The sequence below is a fragment of the Labeo rohita genome, chromosome 6 (assembly GCF_022985175.1).
Source record: "Labeo rohita strain BAU-BD-2019 chromosome 6, IGBB_LRoh.1.0, whole genome shotgun sequence".
In the NCBI taxonomy this organism is placed as follows: Eukaryota; Metazoa; Chordata; class Actinopteri; order Cypriniformes; family Cyprinidae; genus Labeo; species Labeo rohita.
In genome coordinates, this window is record NC_066874.1 from 9,667,213 (window position 1) to 9,686,279 (window position 19,067).

The following is a 19,067-nucleotide window of genomic DNA, read 5'->3' on the forward strand; positions in this document are numbered from 1 at the left end:
TGCAGAGGATCCACTGCTGAACAAATGATGTGATGCAAAATTTCTCCAAATCTGTTCAATTTATTTTTTAATCTACATTTTGGATGACCTGAGAGTGAGTAAATTTGCAGAAAATGTAAATTTTTGGTTGAACTTTTACTATATTCAAATCAAATTCCCAGACATTTTTGCCACTAGGTCAGCATACAGCAAGTGTTTTGGAGAATGCATGCATGCACATTCAGTTTTAGTTTTTTTCCTTTCTGTGCTTTTTCATGCTAATTCAATTTAAAAATATTGTATCAGTATTCAGTATTAAAATAAATTAAAATATAAATATACGTAGAAAGTTTAGAAATAGCATGGAGTTCTAAGAATTCTTTTTTTAGTATAACTACTATGAATTTCTAAAATTAAGTGTCCCTTTCCATGTTTTGTGTGTGTGGCGTATCAAACTAAATGTCTGCCAACTGATTAATTCAAGTACTACAAGTACAAATAATAACGGCGCTGTCATCTTGCAAAAAAAAAAGAGGCAGATGCAAGAAAAATATAAATGGCCATAAAAGGCTTCCCAATCTACCCCAAGACTGTCCTGAGAGAAAGATTAGAGCACTTGTTTTATCAAAGTTTGATATTCTAAACAAGAAGATGATAAAGCATAAAGTCAATTTAAGTTTTTCTCTAGTCCTGAAATTTGATGGGAAGGTTTGGCATGGACATTTGAAATTTATTCTGTTTGGCTCGAAAATGCTCAAACAGACTAATTCTGGCTGATAACACAGGATACTGATATAGCTGTAGGGGCCAAGAGGACTGCCAAGGTCAACACAGGCAGGAGAACACTTTATGAAAAACATATCAAAAACGACAGCTGGACATCATAACACTAATTTAAATTTAAGGCCTGATGAAAACGAGAAATAAAACGAAAACAAAACGAGACGAGTTTTCTGGTTGACATAAATCCATGGGAATTATTTCTGTTTCCAAAACAAATAAGGGCTGTGCGGGTTTACATCAACTAAACGCGTGTTATGTAGGGTTTCTGTGCCGTTTGTTTACAAACTCCTGAACTTTTTGACTTGACAGGGATTTTTCTGACGCTACGTCAACAGAGGTGGAATGCGCGCGTGCCAATAGATGTTAATAAGATACGATAGGCGCGCTGTTCAGAAGTGAGTCGCAGGGGTTTTACTCAGTGAACGCTCTCGGAAAACATGCTTATTTCATGCCAGTTGTTTGGTCTCACTAAAGGAATGGGATATTTTTTTGGATCGAGTTAAAAGCAGCAATGATTCATTTGTCCTAGTGCCCGTACTTTTGTTGCGCATCTTGGGGTCTTCACGTACTTTTACTCAGCGGTGCTTTTGAATTTTATGCTGTTCTTGATTATTGCTGGATATGATGCCTATACAAAGATTCACCGGCAAAACGCGGGCACATCGGTGGGACAGTTTCAGGTAGATTTGACCCGTTTGTGGATGTAAATCCCTGGATGATGCTCTCAATGCAAAAGAACGTCCTCTTGTTCCTTATCGCCCTCAATACGACCCTCACACCTCTGCAACGAAGGTAAGCGGTTTTATTCCTGCCTGATAATATTCTTTCTATTGAGCTGCACAAATAAGCTTCTCTGAAAAATAATGCAGCATTGCTGCTAAAACTGTTTTGAGTCAAAAAGGTAAAGGTGATTACACAAACAAACATAGGAATTTTATTACTTTCCATTTAGGTTCAACAGGCCTTTTTAAATAACAAGAGGCAAGGACAGATTTGAAAAAAACTGGTTTGTTCATGGCAAGTAACTTTAAGAGGGAGGGTCAAGACTTTAAGGATGAAATAAGAGGGGAAGAAAGAAAAAGGAAAGAGTAAGAAATAGATAGATGTTGAAAACATGTCTTTTGTGTCTTTGTGTGGAAATGTATTTACTTGTATATACCTATTTCTTTTGCACCAGGGTGGATGGCAACCCCTTAGTAATGGATCCCAATAGTATCTGTCGTAGAACTAGAACGTTGGTAGGCAGACATGCCGACATGTGTCAGTCTCAGCCTGAGATAATTCAAGAAGTGGCGAAAGGTTCCCGGTTGGGCATGCGAGAATGCCAACATCAGTTCCACAGCCGTCGCTGGAACTGCACCAGCCAAAGCAGAAACCTGGCCAAGATCCTGCAACAAGGTGAGAAACAATACAAAAGCTCCTTATGTTTATTTATACAATCAAAACTTCTGAATGAAGATGAAATAAATATAGCCTTCTTAACAATCAGAATAACAATAACCATGTCAGCAAAACATCAGCTTCATTTGGCCTCTCTTTTTATTTATCATCTGCATAATAGGAATTCCTATATTTTGAAACATCACTGTGAGTCACCATTTGCCAGAATATCATTGCAAAATCTCCACTGAGTTGAAAATGCAGTTTAGACCAAAATACAGAAAATTTCCAAGTAGTCAGATCTGTTTATTTCCAGAAAAACACTGTTTTTGTTGTTGTAATTTAATACTTTTTGACATGTCAGAATGTTTTCTTGTGCATATAACTTGCTGCTCAGTCAGCATTCTGTATGGCATGTTTGTATATCTGAAAGGTATTCTGTTTTTTTTTTTTTGTTTTTTTTTTTTTTTTTTTTTTGCAATGAAATGTATTTGTTAATTTGGTTTTGTTTAGCACAAAATAAGATACTATGAGAAATACTATGGAAACCTACAACTGTTTGGTTACCAACATTCTTCAAAATATTTTCTTTTGTGTTTAACAGAAGAAAGAAACTCATACAGGTTTGGAACAACTTGAGGGTGAATAAATGACTTGAGGACAGAATTTAGATTTTCAAATGAACTTTCTCTTTAATGAAGGCTTTCATTAACACTATGTAGTGAGCTGTATGACCATTAGAGGGCATAATTGTGCTATGTCAGTTTGACTATGTGGCATAACATACAAAGTAACAAGAAGTAGAGCTTGTGATTTTGTTAGTAGATTATACCTTGTAGTGTATGTGTGTGAGTCTGAGATGAGGCTTCTTGCCAATAAAAGACATTTCATTTGTTATGACTGCATTCTTTTTAATCCAAACATGACATGTCAATTGCTAAAATATGGCAGTTTATGTGTACATGTTAATATGATACCAAGAGTGAGTGTGTCTTGGAAGGATCCTTTACACCAAAGGGAAGAATGCTTTTTTGGCAGGTCTAGGTGTATTGAGGCAGGTCTAGACAACGGAGATGTGTAAGGAATGCGAATCTCCAAATGAGTTATTGTTAATGTGGCAATTCCTTAGATATTTAAGTGATCTAAGATGTGGGATGGGGTGTTGTCCTGAAACAAGAGTTTCGATAAAGATCCTAATCAAACACATACCATGAGATGATCCGCATGACATAATGCACTTTTTTTTAGATGGTCATGAGACAAAATATAAGGTTTTGTATTTATACAAATTGTATATTTTTCCCTGTTGAGTTAAGGTTCTTGAACTGTTCTCTAGATATCCGGGAAACTGCATTTGTGTATGCTATCACAGCTGCTGGGGTGCTGTATGCAGTGACACAAGCCTGCAGCCAGGGAGCGCTGCCACAGTGCGGCTGTGTGACCCTTCAGAGCTCCTCTGAAACTTACCATGACTCCCCAGCAGAGCAGGTGCTCATCCAGGCTTCACTTGTCCAAGCTGGGCGCTGGGAATGGGGGGGCTGCGGAGATGATGTGGACTTTGGTTACGAGAAGTCTCGTCAGTTCATGGACATCAGGCAGCGAAAAGGCAAGAATGACATCAGGACCCTTATTGACCTGCACAACAACGAGGCAGGAAGATTGGTACGTTTATGTTTCTGGATTTGGCTTGGAACACAGAAGGATATCATTGTACATTGGGACATTATTCAAAAGACCTTAAAGGATTAGCTCACTTCCAGAACTAAAAATACTTGATAATTATATCACCTCCATGTCATCCAAGATGTTCATGTCTTTCTTTCTTCAGTTGCAAAGAAATGTTTGTGGAAAACATTCCAGGATTTTTCTCCATATATTGAACTTCAATGGGGATCAGCAAGTTGAAGGTCCAAATTGACGTGTCAGTGACATTTTAAAGAGATCTACACCATCCCAGTCAAAGAATAAGGGTCTTGTCTAGCGAAACGATTGGTCATTTTATTAAAAAAAGATTTTTAACCACAAATCCTCATCTTGCACTAGCTTTGCAATGCACATCTGCAACCTCACACATAACGTAATCACGTTGAAAAGGTCATGTGTGGTTAGTTCTTTGTCTGTGTTTTTTTGTTCATTTTCTCTTCAAAACTGCCCGACATCATTGTTTTACCTTTTTTTGTAAAGCACTGAAGCTTCACTTTGGACCTTCAACATGGTTGCCAGGTTTTCACAACAACGCACTCCGGGAGATAAAATACATGTTTTTTTCGGGTTCCCCTGGTAAATTTGTATTTCAGGGGCTAAATATGCTGTTATTGGGGTTGCTTCAACTCTCCGGCATCAAAAACAACCCGCAGCAACAACGTTAAAGTTGCCCAAATCCACGGGAAACCCACGGAGTTGGCAAAACTGTCCTTCAACCCCCTGGCCACCATTGAAGTCCACTATATGGAGGACAATCCGTAATGTTTTCCTCAGAAAATATAATTTCTTTTCGAGTAAAGAAAGAAAGACATGAACATCTTAGATGACATGGGTTGAGTAAATTATCAGGACATTTTTGATTAGACCAACATAAAAAAACTTTAAAGGAGAAGTCACTTCCAAAATAAAGATTCACATATAACTACTCACCCCCTTGTCATCCAAGATGTTCATGTCTTTCTTTCTTCAGTCGTAAAGAAATTATGTTTTTTGAGGAAAACATTTCAGCATTTTTCTCCATATAATGGACTTCTATGGTGCCCCGAGTTTGAACTTCCAAAATGCAGTTTAAATGCGGCTTCAAACGTTCCCAAATGCGGTTGTGAACGATCCCAGCCGAGGAAGAAGGGTCAGAAGCGATCAGTTATTTTCATTTAAAAAATACAATTGATATTTTTTTTTAATGTTAAACACTTGTCTTGTCTTACTTTGCCTGGGCTGTTTTTTTCTGGTTCATGACAATTAAGGTCTGTCGAAAAATTCCCATCTCATGTTCTCCCTCAACTTCAAAATCGTCCTATATCACTGTTTTACCTTTTTTGTTAAAGGTGTTTGATCTTCTTTGCTTGTTCACTTTGCAAAGACTGGGTCGGTACTTCTGCAGCACTGTAGGATGATTTTGAAATGATTTTTGAAGTTTAGGGAGAAAATACGATTGGAGTTTTTCAACATATCCTAGCTGTCTTGAGGCAGAATACACAGAGTTCAGGGAGAGCAAGGCAAGACGAGCTTTTGAGATTAAAAAGTATGCAAATTGTATATTTTTTTTAATGAAAATGACAGATCGTTAAGCTAGATAAGACCCTTCTTGATTGTTTACAATCACATTTGGGATCGTTTGAAGCCGCATTTAAACTGCATTTTGGAAGTTCAAAATCGGGGCACCGTATCAGTCCATTATATGGAGAAAAATGCTGAAATGTTTTCCTCAAAAAACACAATTTCTTTACAACTGAAGAAAGAAAGACATGAACATCTTGGATGCCAAGTGGGTGAGTACATTATATGTGAATCCTTGTTTTGGAAGTGGTCTCCTTTAAATAAATGACATTGTTTTTTCACTCTTTTCAGTGTGTAATTATTTTTTTTGTTTTAATTTTTTTTTTGAAAATTGTCTTTTTGTAGAGCTGCTTTACAGCTGAAATTTGCTCTTAATTTAACACACTGGATGAACTGCATCGTCTCTTTTCTTACATCTCTCTCTTGTTTTATGTGCATACAGGCCATACGGATACAAATGCGGACAGAGTGTAAATGCCATGGCCTTTCTGGTTCCTGCACTCTTCGCAGCTGCTGGAGGAAGATGCCTCTCTTCCGTCAGGTTGGTGATTACCTCATGCAGAGTTTCCATAGGGCCGTCCGCGTGATGGGTGGGAATGATGGTAAATCGCTAGTCCCCATCGATCCAGATACCCCTCCCCTGGATGCTAATGTCCTCATCTATTCAGCTGAGTCACCTGACTTCTGTCAGGCCAATCAAAGGACGGGTACAGAAGGCACACAGGGTCGTGTGTGTAACATCACAGAGACAGGGCCGGGAGGCTGTGACAGCCTGTGCTGCGGCAAAGGTTTTGCAGACTACACACTGGAATATGAGGAAAACTGTCAGTGTCAGTTTCACTGGTGCTGTGAGGTTCAGTGCCAGACATGTTCTATTAAAAAGGACGTCAGCCTTTGCTTGTGAAGTCCACTCAAGAAGATAAAAAACAGAACTTCATCTGTAGTAGATGTGTTTGAGCTGGAAGGGCACATTTGTTTTTTGCTAGGAGTGTCCTCTATGCAGAATTAAGCAGTGACTTACCATCTTATCGCTCTGATAAATTTGATGTTGATGGTCCACAAGACTGAGCAATATCTGTAAGTCAGGTGGGAGTAGTGTTGCCAGGTTTTGCAAGAGAAATAAGCGACATGGTCTGAACAAAAACAAATATAAAATAAGTGACGTGGCACTCATTCAAACTATCAGTTTCAACCACTAACAAGCCCAAATACGGAACTGTATTCTGGAAATAATCCCTCACCCCCCAAATAATACAATCTGTGACTGCATAAATCCATAAGCAACTTGATTTGCAAGTTGATTTTAATAAGTGGACTTGGCAACATTGGGTGGGAGTCTGGAGTTTTATGGCTGCTTTCAAAAATAAACATTCATCTTACTGCCACCTACTGGTCTTTTATTAAGAGAAATTAGTGTGTTAAGAAAATAAATTTTCTCTGATTTTCTCAGAACACTAAAAATCTGGAAATAGAGCAATGAGCTTGAGAAATTTTAGATGAAAACATCCTCTAACAGATTCAGACCAGTTCAATACCTTTGGCTTATGGCCATTTATGTGGTATCTGAAAATCATCCATTGTCAGTACTGTCCAAGGTGCTGAAATCCTGACTGACAGTTGCCTTGCAAACCGGAATATGTAGTCAGAACCTCACTGATTAGAACATTTGTTGGTCTAATTCTAAATTATTTGTCCATTATGTACATACACATGCTTTTTATTAAATGCAGAGATTTGTTACAAATAGTATGATATATACACTGGAAAATAATGGTAACCGAAAAATATGGCTCATATGGCAACATCTAAATTATTATCTTTTATTTTTCAAATCAAAACATTTACTTAAATTAGCAAATAAACTAAAAATAATAACATATACGAACAACACTAAATTTAAATGTAGGATCAAGTAGAAATAAATAAATATTTTGACATAGAGTAATATAATTTTTTCCTTCTTTTTTAAAATTTGAATATTTGAAGCTCTAAAATGTTTCTACAAACTCACATAGAAAAAGATTGCTTGCATTTTTCAGTTTACATGTATGAAAATAAAACATGCAATATGTTTTATTAGAGTAAAAAGAGATCTTGTAAAACAATAAGAGAACATGTCTTGATTTTATTGACAACCAGGTATTTATATCAAACTAAAATTTAAGTAACTTCACTGTAAAAAAAAAGAGTAATCAAAAGTTTCAGGAAAAAAAAGAAATATCACTTTAAGGTAAAATTTTCAGGTTTGCCACTTTTTACAGTGTAACAACAACTCCAAAGATAATATTGGGCTTTTTCCACAGTGCTGATGTTGTAAGAATTTTTGTGTTTTATTTTATGTTTGTCTACAAATGAATGTCCACAAGGTGGAGCATACACATAGCCCTTCAATGCTGCAAAAGCGTATAGGCTACTGTAAGCGATGCATCTGTAGTGCATCCACTAGGGTTTAAAAAAAAACATATATTTGTGTTATACCTATTTAAAAAGTATAAATAATTTAACTCATTGTTTTTATTTTGTTTTTGTTTTTTTCGAATTGACTGTGAAATATAAGTACAAATACGCAATTACGAAAAATTGTTTGTTATTTGTATTGTATACCTATTTCCCTTTACTATTTTACACTAAAACATTTGGTGTATTGTTTTTGAAAATGGCAAGTAACATGACATTTTGAAATAGAAAGAGTGAAATAGTATTTTCTTGTAAAAAAAAAAAAAAAAAACTTCAATAATCGTCAATAATGAAATAATTTCATAGCTATGAGACATTTGGGGAATTTATTGTATGTCTGTGTTTGTCAGAGAGATCTAGTAAGCTACCTCGCTAGCTGACATGTTGAACAGCTGTAATTATGAGATACACTGTTTTCTATTGTTGGGAAAAATCCATAAATACTCTCTGAGCCCCTTGTATAAAAATAGACATCTGAAAGAGACTGTCTAACCCATATACAGACTCATTTAAGAGATGTGGGCAAATGTGTTTCAAGCTTCTCTGGTTGGTGAACGCAGACATCAGTCCTTTCACGTCGCGTCAGGATTGGCAGACGGAGGAGGCTTATCCCGGTTTACAGGTCTGTACCTTTAGTTTTTTTGCCCGGCTACACATTACAAGTCCTGCCCATTGCTCCCGCTGTCTGAGGCTGCGCGCGCAGTGGGATGCAGAAGGAGTGGCGGAGCGCGCGCGTGTGTGACTGAGGCGAGCATCGATTATCACATAGGTACGGTAACCTAATCAGTTCAACAGCTGTTTTCCCCACTGTGTAACCCAGTGGTCACGCGAAACATAAATGGACGTGAACCTGTGACTCTGAAGTCGCACCTCCCCGAGGCACTGAACGGGACGAAAGGCGAGACAGCGCATTCCGAAGGGCCGGTGGGTGTTGGTCGCCAGTGGAAAAGATGGGCACGGTGCTGTCGATTTCCCCCACGTCCAGAAAAGGAGGGATTCTGGATGAGAAGACGGACGGAGCGAGCGGCAAGACGGAGAAGAGTCTCAAGCGCCATTCGGTGCTAATATCGGCTCTGACGTGGAAGCGGTTAGTCGCTGCCTCGGCCAAGAAGAAGAGTGCCAAGAAAGTGAACCCGAACCCACCCGTTTCTCAGATCACTAACCCAGTTGACCAGCTGAACACCGAAAATCTTAAAAAGTCTCAGTCAGGCTCCGAGCGCAAGACGAAGCCTGGGCCACTTGCAGTGCCAGTCCCCACAGTACCGGATAAAAGCCTTCGATCCAGTCAAACCCAGAATGCGTCCCAGAACGGAAAGCAGCTCCTGTCGGTCCAGCGACAACCGAGCAGCCGCTCCATCATCTCGCCCAGACGAGTCATCGTGCAAGCCTCCACAGGAGAGCTCCTTCGCTGCCTGAGCGAGTTCATGTGCAGGAGGTGTTACAAACTCAAAGAGCTGAGTCCCAACGAGATCATCCTGTGGTTCCGAAACGTTGACCGATCGCTGCTCATCCAAGGCTGGCAAGACCAGGGTTTCATCACTCCTGCCAACTTGGTGTTCGTCTACCTGCTCTGCCGGGAGGCGGTGACCGAGGATATTTCCAGCGAGTACGAGCTGCAGGCCACCTTTCTCACCTGCCTGTACCTGGCTTACTCTTACATGGGCAACGAGATCTCGTACCCTCTCAAGCCCTTCCTGGTGGAGACCAACAAGGAGGTGTTCTGGGAGCGCTCCCTGCGGATCATTGACAAAATGAGTGCCAAAATGCTGCAGATCAACTCCGACCCGCATTTCTTCACCGAGGTCTTCCAAGACCTCAAGAACGAGGGTGGCTCGAGCGATACGAACGGAAGGTGGAATAATAACCTGGACCGCTAAGTTTGGCTCGTGTCAAAGGGAGAGAGAAGCTCTCTGATACCTCTCCACACCCTTCCTATAAGGGTGAAATGAATGTAAGGCCCGACTGCTGAAGGTGTGAAGAGTGTTTCACTCTATCGCTGGTTTATGGAAACGGACAGGGGGATTTCGCCTCACCTCCATGAGAGGGGGTTTACGTTAATACATGTGTAAAATACAACCTTCATGACCCAGTGAATGTCAAGAGCGCGATCTGGGGGTCCTTCATAGTTTACTTAATGCATGCTTAAAGTATTCTACTCGTATCATCATTGTGGTTTTTGAAGAAGAAGATGAAGAAAAAAACAACGCTATCTGGTGCCGAGCTAAAGTGAGAGATGTAAATTATTAGCTTGTGCGTCAGTGTTGGGGTCTTATTTTTCTATTAGTTTCAGAAACGATGTTGTCACCGACGCTGAGCTGTCCGGGGTGCTGGCCTGCAACAGACACTCTCCTCTTGTCTCCTGTGGCGCCTGATGCTATCTATCTGAACGTTGAATGTACTGTTTTACAACAAAACGATTCTCTACAGTCATATGTGCCAATTGTCATAGTATAAAACGTAATGTTTTATATTGTATATTTGAAAATATATGAATACAAATACCCCCAGACTCTCTGCCGCTTCTTTATTGTTTTGGTGATGATGAAAAGGGGACAGTGGATCATCGGTTCGCGATTGAAGTGTCCTTTCTGCTGCGTTTTTCATCTAAGCATAAATGATCAAGGTTTTGCTGACATTGCCCGGCGGCGGTGCATGCAGATAGAAATCTGGCTGCAATTGCTTTTAAATATTTTTAACAAACTCAGCCACTGGTAAAATTTGAATTCACATCATGCACGAGAACAAGCAACAGTGTAGGGAAAATGTCTACGTCATTCATGTGCAATGACCGTATATGCTTGAAGATAATCAGTCGGATAAGCAGCGCAGTAACAACATAAATCCAGTGCCTGGACTCATCGGAGGCTTTTCCGTTCATGTATAGCTGTGCAAAATCGTTTTATGTTAATTCCGGACAAAAGACACCTACATTTAGGATAATCAATCGTTTGGGACTAAATATTGTGTATAAATATGTATCGGGTCCTTTTTTTATTCATAGCTGGTTGCTAGCCGTGGTGCTGAAACGCGCCTTTCAGTTACTGCGTTGGTTTCATTAATAGGCCCACACAGATATGGGTTATGTATCTATGGAAACTAAGTCCATGACTAAATATGGGGGGGACCTTGAACTTGGTCGATTATCTTACAAACCTGGACACGACTCTAACATATCACGTTTCAGAGTTTACAGTAAATTAAAAATCAATGTCCTACTTGGTCTTTCAATTGGCTGTCACATAACGAAAACATTAGACTTCCAGACGTCATATGATTTGATTACCACAGTGATTAAATCATCAGTTTTGTAATAGAATCAGATAAAAGTCGGGATTTATATATATATATATATATATATATATATATATATATATATATATTTATATTCAGTTTAATTTTTAATAATATTTAAGTATTTATATTCAGTTTAATTTTTAATAATATTTAAGTGCTATTCTAGTAGGACTTATATGGTGGTGAAAATGGCCTCGGGGGTGCATGAGTCATTGAGCGAGTAAGAAGCAGCTGGTTTGAAGCGAGAGAACCCCCAGAATTTGTGAATAAAACACGTGGTTCGGGAGTTCGAACATTTGATTGGCTGGATTTTGGTGCAGTCTGATAGAAGTGTCATTGTGACGGAAGGCTGCAGAACCGGCCGCGTGCATGTCGGGCCATAGGAATTCTGCGGGCGCATTCCGCTCCGTCTCTATGACAACGGCTATATTAGTAAAAGGGTCTGATCCAGATCGAGCGTGGGCTGAGAAACGCGAATATGGCTATCTCGTAAAACAGCTGTCTTTAAATACGAAACCGGACGCCCCAGAGTTAAATTATCACCTGCAATATAGCGCCTGTAAACGTAACACGTCACCTATTATTATTTATGTGCATAAATGCCCCTTCTATTCAATCGATGTTCTTGACAGTGAAGCAGGAGGGGCTGCAGACATGAATGTTAATGGCCTATAAGAGCCGGAAAAGCGATGCGCAATGAAGAAATGCACCAGCAAGCATGAATTAGCCAGCATTATTCCTGAATGAACCTTCAATGTGAGGATCATTCTTGTTAAGTAAGCCGTTTATGTAAGCGTATACTGTTGTCTGGCGGAGCCGTAGCAACCACGGACGGATGCAGCCGTAGGAATGCGGTTGCCGTGGAAACGCCAGCAGCGGGAAGCAGATCCAGGGACCACAGAAAGGACGATTAATAATTTACACTATTTCTTTCGGCTTTCTATTTTTGTCAGAGATGACTGTCAAACCTTTAGTGGGAATGTGGGTTTAGTCCCCAGAGAATGTTAGGCAACATGTAAAGAAGCCTGATTAATAGGCTTTTGAATTTAAAAGGTAGGCAAGGACGACAACAAGAGAGGGAGGGAGATTAACTGGACAGATTCCTTTAACCATTCATGTTTCTACTGAAATACACATAAACGGATGCAGTCCACACTCTGTACCTGTAAAGTAGATTATGGTACAGGTTTTGTCAGAGAAAGAGAGAGAGAAATGAAAAGTTTAATAAAAAATTTAATTTGGTCACACTTCAGTTCCGGGACAAATTCTTACTATAGACTGTTTTCACGACGCGTCATCAAGCTGCCATAATTGGCGGCACCGAAGGTAAACAATGCCGCTGAACCGAACGGAACAAATTTAGCTGATTGTTGCTGAAAATAGTCGATTATTGTCATGTTTTGGGCTGTACTAATCTTTCGGACCGGGAAAAACATTTGAAGTAACTATAGACTGTCAAAAGTTATAACAAATGAAGGAGAAGAGTGCAAAAAACTGAGGAACAAAAGGTGTGGTTGGCCAAACTGAACCAGGATTTCCAGGGCAAGTATCAAACAACAGTTCTTATCATTTCCGGTCAGCCAGGTGAAATATTAGGCTAATATCTTAATTAACACTGCTCCTACTTATCTTTACCACCTATTAACTTTGTCAAAATATTGCGCCCTTTCCTGCTTACTAAGTCCTTATCTATCCACAAGTTTCCTACGCCCCATGAGGCCTTGCGTCAAAAGTGGGAGCCTCTTCCGGTTCAGAGTAAGCAAGCGGGACCTGACACTCATTCATTCAACAGCCCAGCAGGCACACAACGTCATAAGACGCTGATATCTGGTTAAATTTCAGTTGCAACATCGGCTGACCAAAATTCAATGTAAATTCAACGTTTAATGTCAACGTTAAATTGATGTCCAATACCAATGTTAGCTGACTGTGATATTTTGTTGTTTTTAGGTTGTGTAACCAAAATCCAACATTAAGTCAGCGTCAAACTGACATCAAATACTGACGTCAACACGATTTTCATTCTCAACCAAAATGCAACGTCTGTCCAACATCATGTCCAACGTCAACCTGACGTTATATAGAAGTCCAGTGCCTGTTGGGAGCTGACAGGAGTGACGAGCAAATGAAGCCCCGTGAAGTGCCGACACTTATCTCTCTGTTTCGGGAAAATATTCAAAGAGTTTCGAAAACAGCACGATCTGGTGGTTAGTAAAAAAAATAAAGCAATATGGCAGATATTTAATTTTCTTGAAATAATTTGCATTCTTCATATTACTTGTATGACTGGGTATTTAAAAATGTAATTATTAAATAAGTCCCAATAAAATGTACTGGCAAAGTAAGATCTAGGGGTCGAACATTACGACATGCAAAGTGAATCGCACACATGACTGGACAGAAAGTGAGGCTTCTACGAAAGGGATTTCTACGTTAACAAGCCTCAAATCAAGGCTTCATCTGATGTCTCGGTTCAAATGTCATTTTACTACACTGTAAAAAAATAAAAAACAATTTGTTGAGTCAGCTTAAAATAATTTGTTACCCTGCTGCCTTAAAATTTTAAGTTCAGTCAACTAAAATAAGTTTAGTCAACTTGAAATGTTAAGTTGTACTATGTAACAACTTAGATATTTGTGTTTGCTAAACTTAACAGATGGGTAAGTAACACAGCTGCCTTAAAATTTTAAGTGGATTCAATTTAAATATCTAACTTGTCACCTATTATAATTTAACATTTCAAGTTGAATAAGCTTTTTTTGAGTTGGCTGAACATAAAATTTTAAGGCAGCCAGGTTACAAATTATTTTAAGTTGACTCAGCAAATTGTTTTTTACAATGTAGTTGACACAAAGTCAAACAGCATATGTTGTCCCTAAGAACCGTAATGACATCTCCTATAAAGGCTTGCAACTTTACAAAGTAAACAATGGTCCAAAAACCACTTAGCCACTTCGCTAATTAGCAAACAAAAACCGGAAGTTGTACCCACGTTCTTTTTTTACAGTAGCGCCCCCCGGAAACTTGTGGATATGATTCAGAAGCTACACATTTTTTTCTGTGGTTTAGACAGCATAAATTAGCAGAACAACATATTCAGTAGTACATTAACAGTGTGATCAATGCAGTTGTTTACATCTGAGTTTTGCCAAATATGGCCGCACATACGTAAGTGCAGACTATCTTCAAAACTCGCCTATTTTGCTGATTATTGCTGCTGAAAATGGTCAATTATTGTCATGTTTTAAGCTGTACTAATTGAGTCCGACTGGGAAATACATTATAACAAATCAAGGAGAAGAGTGCAAACAACTGAGGAACAAAAGGCATTTGTGGTTGGCTGAACCAGGTTTTTCAGGGCAAGAATCTTGACAACATTCATGTCTGTTCTTATCATTTCCAGTCAGGTATGTGAAATATTAGGCTAATATCTTAATTAATACTGCTTGTATGTATCTTTACCACCTATTAACTTTAGTTTGTCAAAACATTGCACCCTTACCTGCTTACTACGTACTTCTCTATATGATTTAGCAGCCTCCACACATTTTTTTTTCCGTGGTTTAGACACCATGAATTAACAGAACAACATATTCAATAGAGTATTAATCATGCAATCAGTGCTGTTTACATCTGAGTATCACCAGTATGGCCATGCATACTGGTAACTGACCAAACCCAATGATAACTTTATCCTCAGTAAATTAATTTACTGTTTATTAATCGTCAGCAAGGTAGCTGTCAAGTTTAGATATGGGATAGGATTAAGCGATCTAAAATATGGTCATATCTACGTTATTCTTTAACGCAAAAGTAAGCCTGTGGGTGAGACTTCCAGTTCATTAGCCGCTAAATGGAATAAGAAGAATAACAACTTGTGATAAAACTATTGGCACTACAAACCAATGTGCTCATAATTAAGATAATACATTAAAATAATATAAGACACACCAATATGCAATATCAAGCTGGATGCAAATGAGACTGGAAGCCAGACCCATCAAATTTACAAATGCCAATGCCACTCTTTCGGGAAGAAAAAAGTGGATAGAATAAGGCATTAATATGTGCTTTATGTACCAATAGTGTTACATTTTGTTGTTAATTAAATATTTAAGTTATTACTTCTGCTACAGTTTTTGGCAGAGAATTACTGAACATTTTATTAAGCTAAAAGTAAAAAAAAAAAAAAAAAAAAAAAAAGTATTAAAACTAAAAACACATTAAATAGTACAATGATACTCAGCAAATTGCTGTTCAGCTTTTGTCCAACAGCAGGCAGGTCACAGGGCTCACATCCTAATCAAAGTCAAAGCATGCAATGATAACAGCTGAAGCATATCAAATAATTAATATAGTATATAAGCAACTGCAAGCAAAATGTCCTTGTTCCTATTCTATTTTGACTTTGTAAAGAGGTCAGGATTATTTTTACTGTCTCTCTCTTTTTCTTTCTAACAAATATAGGCAAAGATGAATTCTGAAAAATTCTGATTCTCATCCTAATAAATCCACATAGCACATTAGACCTATAAGTTGCCCTCCCACAGCTGACATATCATGTATCATCCCAGTTAACCATCAGTTAATATCAGTTTCTAGGTCATCAGCACAGTATTAGCAATAGTTTGTTTGTCACACCTTATTCAGGAGGGGGCTTATGTCTTTCTGTACTGCAGGCTATATTGGTATGGGCTAATCTTGGCTATGAGATTACTTTATTCTCCCTGTGCATGCAGTTAGACCCTCTGAGACACTCAGATAAAAGTGGAAGACATAATCTACATTTAGTATGAAAATAACATGTGGGCCAAGACATAAACAGTTTTAAAAATGAACAGTACAGACCTAAAAAATTCTAAACCATTATAGATGCCCATTATGTGAAATAACAAAATCTGTTCAAACTATTCAGATAACCCATTATTCTTGCTATATATATATGAAGGTGAATTAATCTGAGCTGAGACCTATTGCTGTCTTTCCTCCTTTTGACAGAGGTATATTTAAGCTTCTATTAACAAGTTATTGTTATGACACAAGCGTTCATGCAAAATAAACATTGAGGCAACGTTATTTATATTATTCAAATGCTTTTTCACAGTAATTTTTGTCCCCTGACACAACATTCGTGAAACTTTGCCAAGGACTTCCAACAAAAACAACTCGCCCACACAACGGTTAGATAATGTGAAAGAGGGGGAGTCATCAATGCAGCTTTGATGATTTCATACAAGCATAATGAGGATAAAAAACGGATCAGAAGACTGACTTGAAACAAGAGTTCTTTTTAAAGATCAGTTACTTTAGTAATTGAAGTGACATTGATGATATCACTGATACCGAAAGACCCGTCCTGCATCAGGTCTGATCCAACATTACACATTTTATACATTAAAAAGACTTCTGCACCAGTTGAACCCCAAGGTGTCTCTTTCCCTTCATGGAAAGTGACAATATCCATGTGTTTTGCTCTTCCTCGTGGCCTCAGAACCCCACAGAACATTCCCGATGCTCTCACAGTGAGACTCAGTGGGGATTAGGCTTCTTCCACCCACCTGGCGCAATTATGAATAAAGTCTCAGAGCTGAGAGATATGATTATATAAGCCCTGAATATAAGCTCACTCAGCATCTTCAGGATTCAGCTTGTATGTACAGGACAAGTCAGGGCAGAATAGAGCAGCATGTTACGTGTGTATGTTTTCACTGGAGTTGAGCTTATTAGAAGGTTTTGTAAGGTCTTTAACCCTCTAAAGCCTGTTGCATCATATTTTATACGCAAATTTCACTAAATTATCAACATGATTAAAACTTCATGAAAAATCATGCCTGACTGATCATTTTAGAAAGTAAAAGGCCTTTTAGTAGAATTCTAAAAATCTCCTCCTTCAGGTTGTGGTACACAATTTGTTTTTTATTTATTTATTTTTATTTTTTAAACAAATAAATAATAATAATAATAATAAAACAAAATAAAAAAATAAATGATGAACTTAGGTTTTTTTGATTATCCACATATAAAATAATTAAATAAATAAATATATAAATAAATAAATAAATAAATATTAATAATAAAATAAAATAAAATTAAATTAAATTAAATTAAATTAAATTGAAAAATTAATGATCAATTTAGGTTAGGTTAGGTTTTCTTGATTATCCACATATCATCCTTCATTAAAGATTTTGTTATTATTATAATTCTAAAAAATGTCCTCCCTCAGGTTGTGGTACACAGCTTTGGTTTGTAAATAAAAAAATAAATAAATAAATAAATATTCAATTATGAACTTAGATTTTCTTGATTATCCACATATCAGCTTATATTAAAGATTTAAAGATATTATAATTCTAAAAATGTCATTGTTCAGGTTGTGGTACACAGTTTTTAAAAAAAAAAATAATAATAATAATATAACAAATAAATAATAATAATAATAAAAAAAATGATGAACTTAGGTTTTCTTGGTTATCCCCATCTAATTAAAAAACAAAATAAATAAATAAATAAGTAAATAAATTAATTAATTAATTAAATATTAATAATAAAATAAAATAAAAATTCAGTGATGACATTAGGTTAGGTTAGGTTTGCTTGATTATTCACATATTATTCCTCCTTCAGGTTGTGGCACAAAGCTTCTTTTTTTTAAATAATAAAATAAATAAGCAGCAAATAAAATAAAATAAAATAAAATAATAAAATTCAATGATAATGAATTATCCACATATCATCTTTTATTAAAAATTGTTAAAATGTGAGTATCAAATATGATACATCAGGCTTTTGACATACATTTATCCGCACCGAGTGTAGCTGTACCAAGATGTTTATAATATGAAATAAGGAGGAAAAACAGGTTTTTCATGCATTCATATCTATTTTGGAACATATTTTTGGGAGATATATAAAAAGATACACTTATCTATATTCCTAAATTTAATTTTTAAATAAAAATACCAGTAAAAGTTATTGGAGTAAGCTCCATTGTTTACTCTTAATTGGTATTTGACAGAAAAGTGAATGGCAGTCTGACACAATCATAACAAGGAATGAATCATGTGGGGTCATCACTGCCTCTACCTTCTAGAACACCACTGCTGAAGTGTTGCCATGGTAGCCAGCAGTGGCAGTAACAGCAGAGTGAGAAAAAAAAAGAGTGAAAGATACTGGCAGCTGGGAAGGAGCAGGAAGAAGTGGGGAACGTCTGGTGCTGTTCAGAACACAGAATAGAACAGATCGGAACATGAGAACATGAATGGGGACAATATAATGATGGATGTACAGCAGAGAGAATAATAGGTTCAGGAGTATGTTTTTAGGGGTGGTGGGCGGTAGGCATGATAGGTTGGTGGTAAGAGGGTGATTTGAGTTGTTTACGGCTGATTAAACTCTCCTGATGAAAAGACTTGTGTAATGGCTGGTATAATTAGCGTAGCAACAGGTGCAGTGTTAGTTCTTTAAAGTGCAAAGGCCTCATTTTGTCTTAACCAGGTCGATGAGTTTGCATCAGCTTCCTTGTAAGCTTTTTACCCATTTAGGTGACTATACAGAATGTGTTTAATCTATTAAATTTGGAGTTTAAAGAATGATTGATATTCAGTTATCAATTTAAAGGAACAGTAAATTAAATTAAATTAAATTAAATTAAAGGCCATCCTTTAATTAAAGGCAAGATGAGGTTATTTTTTTCTGGACACATTCTGAGAAATTTAGCATTACGGCATTATAGCATTTGCTGACCATAGATCTTCTGCAGTGAATGGGTGCCGTCAGAACGGGAGTTCAAACAACTGATAAAAACAATAATCCACAGGTAATCCACACAATGCCAGTTCATCAATTAATGTATTGTAAAGTGAAAACCTGCATGAAGAAAATAAAACAAACAGACAAAACATAACTGA

The 19,067-nt window shown here is 37.4% G+C and overlaps 2 protein-coding genes across 3 annotated transcripts; both read left to right on the plus strand.

Annotated features, from left to right (window-relative positions):
- Nucleotides 1–1,151: 1,151 nt before the first annotated feature.
- wnt6a (wingless-type MMTV integration site family, member 6a) lies at nt 1,152–8,702 on the plus strand. 2 transcript variants are annotated; one of them, XM_051111725.1, is made up of 4 exons: nt 1,152–1,554; nt 1,940–2,160; nt 3,479–3,804; nt 5,849–8,702. In XM_051111725.1, the coding sequence occupies exons 1-4, from the start codon at nt 1,478–1,480 to the stop codon at nt 6,308–6,310; spliced, it is 1,086 nt and encodes a 361-aa protein (XP_050967682.1). In that variant the 5' UTR covers nt 1,152–1,477; the 3' UTR covers nt 6,311–8,702. The 2 variants fall into 2 exon arrangements, with proteins under 2 accessions (XP_050967682.1, XP_050967683.1); XM_051111726.1 differs by having other exon boundaries at nt 3,515–3,804.
- Nucleotides 8,548–10,375, plus strand: cdk5r2a (cyclin-dependent kinase 5, regulatory subunit 2a (p39)). The gene has a single exon (XM_051111727.1). It carries the CDS (start codon nt 8,814–8,816, stop codon nt 9,738–9,740), a length of 927 nt encoding a protein of 308 aa, XP_050967684.1. The 5' UTR covers nt 8,548–8,813; the 3' UTR covers nt 9,741–10,375.
- The last annotated feature ends 8,692 nt before the right edge of the window (nt 10,376–19,067 follow it).